We start from the raw sequence: 4,096 nt of genomic DNA on the forward strand, positions 1-4,096 counted from the left end.
AGCTGGCTGGTGTGAGTGGCCACAGACCTGGCTCCTGCTTAAGCCCAGATACAGGAGGCCTTCTTAAGTCATCCTTACAGCCTTGTCATACACATGTCCACCTACTGACGCACTTCAGAGCCAGTTCCAAGCCTCACATTGTATTTGATTCCAGGCCCCGTCTCCATGATGTGAACACATCACGTTGAATTGTTTGCGTAGGTTGACCCTCTGACCAGAAACGTTGTCTGAATTTGTTAGTGGACTTGCTCTCCCTCCCTTGCTGCTGTTCCTAGATCAAGTAGAACTTATCATGCACCTACAGTAGGCAAAACATTTTGATGGGTGCAGGGGAAAAGATAAATAAGATAGTACTATTGCTATGATGGAGGGAGATAGCTAATCTGCACTGGGATTAAAAGTTGAGAGCACAGGATGTCCTCAAAATCTAAATCCTCTGATTCTCTTCCAGCTCAGAAACCCTGTATGTCCAAGAAGGCACTGCGTTATTTCGGCATCAAAGGGAAATTAAATATGGATTGAGTTAAGAATGTCTGAAGAATAGAGCAGGGTGGGTAGAACTCGGATAGGTGGGAGCAAGGAGGCAGTTTCAGGTGCAGAGGATGAGGATGAGTTAGTCCCAGGCCTGTGACGGGACTGTGTCAGTTGTGCTCAGTCAGAGCCTAGAGGATGGACTGGGAATGTGCAAGAGGGATGGCTAGAAAACCGTTGGTTGTAAGAGAGTGTCAGACTGATAATTGTGCCCTTAATTCTGTAGACGGTGGGGAGAATTGAAGATCTTTAAGCAGGCAGTGACATGAATATAGGTTCCCTTTATGACGATTATTTTGGCAACGGTGCCACATGGGATAGTTTGGAGAAGCAGTAACTGAAAAAAAGGCCAGGAGACCAACGAGAATGCGAATGCAAAGGCCAGATGTGCGTGAGATGTGAGCAGGTCCCGTGGCTGAGCCGTCCATTGGGCTGTTATCAGTAGGGCAGGTCTGGAGTGCTGGGGCGAGTGTGGAACTGGAGATGATTGGGTCCTCTTTGGAAAGTCGTCGTAAGAGGGAGATTGGGAACAGCACTGTGGGAGTGAGAACACAGCAGAAGAAGAGAAGAGCGCCCAGGATAGACTCTTGCAGAGCCGCTTCATTTTAAGGCGTGAAAGCAAATAAGGTGGCCAGTGAAGATGACCAAGCAGTTGCTTGGAAACTAACAAAAAAGAGTATTTCCAGTAGTGGGAGCTAGTCACTAGTATGGAAATTGGGAGTTGAGGATAATGAGGTTAGGGTGACCCTGTCACTGGAAATCTTTCTAGAAGTCATCTTTAATATAAAGCTGGCCCTCCGGGGTTACGGCTGCTGAGAAGACAGAGGCAGCGGGGTTGGTAGTTTTCATCATAGTACCAGAATGTCAGCGAGAGACTCGGGGCTGCAGTTCCGAAAGGTGTTAAGGGGGAAAGAGAGTTTGCTGATCCACAGCTCAGCCCTTTGCATCACATTTTCCCACCTACTGCCTCATTCTACCCCCTTTTTTATACTCCAATATTAGAGAGTAAATTAAAAAGAGGAAAACGCAGCTGGAAAAAAGTGAAAAAAAGAAAAAAAAAAAAAGAGGAAAACTCCCCACCTCCCCACCTGACCAATTTCTTTCCACAGTTTTATTGCTCTTTTTAAAAGACGTTTGTCGACTTCCCTTTCCCAGCAGTTTTATCTGCCTGTCTCTCTGGACACCTGAAAATGACAATATTTATGTTTGTTTGTTTTTTTATAAATAAACTTTTAAAGTGGGCCGGACTTTCTTCATCGTTCCCAGTCTTCTCGCTCTTCATTTCACGGGGGTTGCATGGTCCCTTTTACTTTTGTTTTCCCCTATTTTCTCTTAGGCCTGCAAAGCCTTTTCCTTTTTGTGGTGAGAGTTTCTGCTAAAGCACTACAGGAGGTTCCCCAACAAAGAGTGAGTCAGCCAGCTGCCTGCAGGCCAGCTGCCGGCCCTTGCTGAGGGTTCCTTTCCGCCCTTCCCGGATAGACTCAGCCTTGGTGGCTTGAAGGACACACAAGCCTGTTGGTGCAAAGTCTTCCCCTTTTTCTATCCTACTTCTTTCTGTGTACCATTTTCCCCCATCGCATAACCTTCTGCCTGCTTTCACTGTCGTTAGTAAGAACAACAGCTAGCATTTTCGAGTCCTTACTGTGCGCCAGGAACTATTCTAAGCGTTTTATGTGGATAATCTCATTTGACATGGCCCTCGTGTAATTTAATGAGCCCTCATCTCGGTTAATTTGATGTACGGTTAATTCAGCTCTGCGAGGCAGGCAGTATTGCTGTCCCATTTTACAGATGAGAAAATAGAAACACAAAGAAGTTCGGTTGCCTGGGTCACTTAGTTCTTAAATCCCAGAGCTGGAATTCATAAATGAAGTTGTTAAATGCTCTTTTCTTCTCCCTCAGGTCTCTGAACATTGTATGGCAACTCACTGCAGGTTCCTAGCCCCCAGTTTAAAGAGTTCGAAAGCACGTACCAATGTCACCGTGAAGCTGAGAGTTCAGGAGACCTACCTGGACTGTGGAAGCTTGCAGTATCTTGAGGACCCCAGATTTACAGGGTATCGGGTTGACCCCGAGGTGGACACAGAATTAGAAGTAAAAATTCTAGTATGTTTCTCTTTTCTCGTGTGGGCTGCGCCCACTCCCAACTGGAAAGGTGTGCTTATATTTGTGAGTTTCCACATGTGTCCTGATTTCTTCATCTTCGCTTTGTTTTTCGCAGAAAGAAAATGATAACTTCAACATTTCCGAGAAAGACATTGAAATTACTCTCTTCCATGGGGAAAATAAGCAATTAAATTGCAGCTTTGAAAACATTACTAGAAATCAAGATCTCACCACCATCCTCTGCAAAATTAAAGGCATCAGAACTGCAAACAGAATCGCCTCCTCTTCCAAGAAAGTCCGCGTAAGTCCCCTGACAGTTCTCTCCGTTAGTTTTACTTTATTTGGGGGGAATTCCTTGGCTAAACCAGAAGTCGGAATGTAATCTTTCTTGGATCTTTAGATCCTCACTTTAAATAGAAGATAAACGAAGCTGGTATTGCAAACCCAAGCATAATTTCTCCAAAATAGCTGCCAGAATCCATCCGTGTGCCTATTTGAATGTCAGAGCGTTGAACACACCATTGTTTATAATACTAATGAGTCTTGATAGCTTTTGTTCTAGGCATATGTTGAGACTGTAGCATCTGCAAGCAGAATCTTTAGACCCCTCGAATGAGCTGTCGTTCTTTTCCCAAATGCAGTGGTGACATGTCTTAGCAGAAATCCAAAATGGGAGCCTCTTTAGCACACTCAGAAGAACATTCACGTCTAATGGAGACCAGATAATCTATGGGTGGTGGGTGGGCAGCTTCCACCACCATGAAGTCATTCTCGCTGCAATTAATCTTTTCCCAGACATGTTTGAGGGCGCCATCACTGGTATATTTATGGTCCCCAATAAAGATGTGAATCCATGGGGAAGGGAAATATATTAGAAGTCTCTCTTTATGGCATTCATGCCCTATGAGGCTCTCTGCACAGACTATCCCCCAAAAAGTGCTTAATGATCTATAGTCATAAATAACAAGAAAAAAAGAATATCCGACTAGAAGGCAAAACAAAAATGTGTTCATGTCCCAGCTGTACCAGCTAATAACTGTGTGGCCTTAGCTAAGTCACTTAGCTTCGCCGAGCCTCCCTTTGTCCATGTGTCATATTGTAAAAATGTAATAATTATTTCCAAATCAATAAGACCAGCTAAACTCACTAGTGCTCCGCCATGTCCAGTTAGCTGAGAAGAGTGAACGCTAGCATTCATTATTCATGAAATAGTTCCCGAGTGCCTACACTGTGGTGGAGATAGAGAGAGAAGAAAACAGAAAAAGAACATCTGCCTTTATGGAGATTACCTAAAGGGATACATAGCAAAGAAAATAAATTAAAAATATGTTAGGTGATGGTAATTGTTAGGGAGAAAAATGAAGCAGGCAGGGGAATAGGAGCATGGGGGCAGTGCTGTCAGTTTGATAAAGGTGAGCAGAAACGGCTTCCCTATAAAGCTGACATTTGAGTAAGGACC

At 44.3% G+C, this 4,096-nt stretch overlaps 1 protein-coding gene across 1 annotated transcript in view; it reads left to right on the plus strand.

Annotated features, from left to right (window-relative positions):
* Positions 1 to 4,096, plus strand: part of PLXNC1 (plexin C1) — a gene marked incomplete at its 5' end in the record, with an annotated part of 140,453 nt that overhangs the window by 82,838 nt on the left and 53,519 nt on the right. Inside the window, 2 exons of the mRNA XM_015598420.2 lie at positions 2,434 to 2,637; positions 2,753 to 2,938. Coding sequence (XP_015453906.1) covers positions 2,434 to 2,637; positions 2,753 to 2,938 — 390 coding nt within the window. The remainder of the gene's footprint in view (positions 1 to 2,433; positions 2,638 to 2,752; positions 2,939 to 4,096) is intronic.

This window comes from Pteropus alecto, unplaced genomic scaffold (genome assembly GCF_000325575.1).
Source record: "Pteropus alecto unplaced genomic scaffold, ASM32557v1 scaffold76, whole genome shotgun sequence".
Classification (NCBI taxonomy): Eukaryota; Metazoa; Chordata; class Mammalia; order Chiroptera; family Pteropodidae; genus Pteropus; species Pteropus alecto.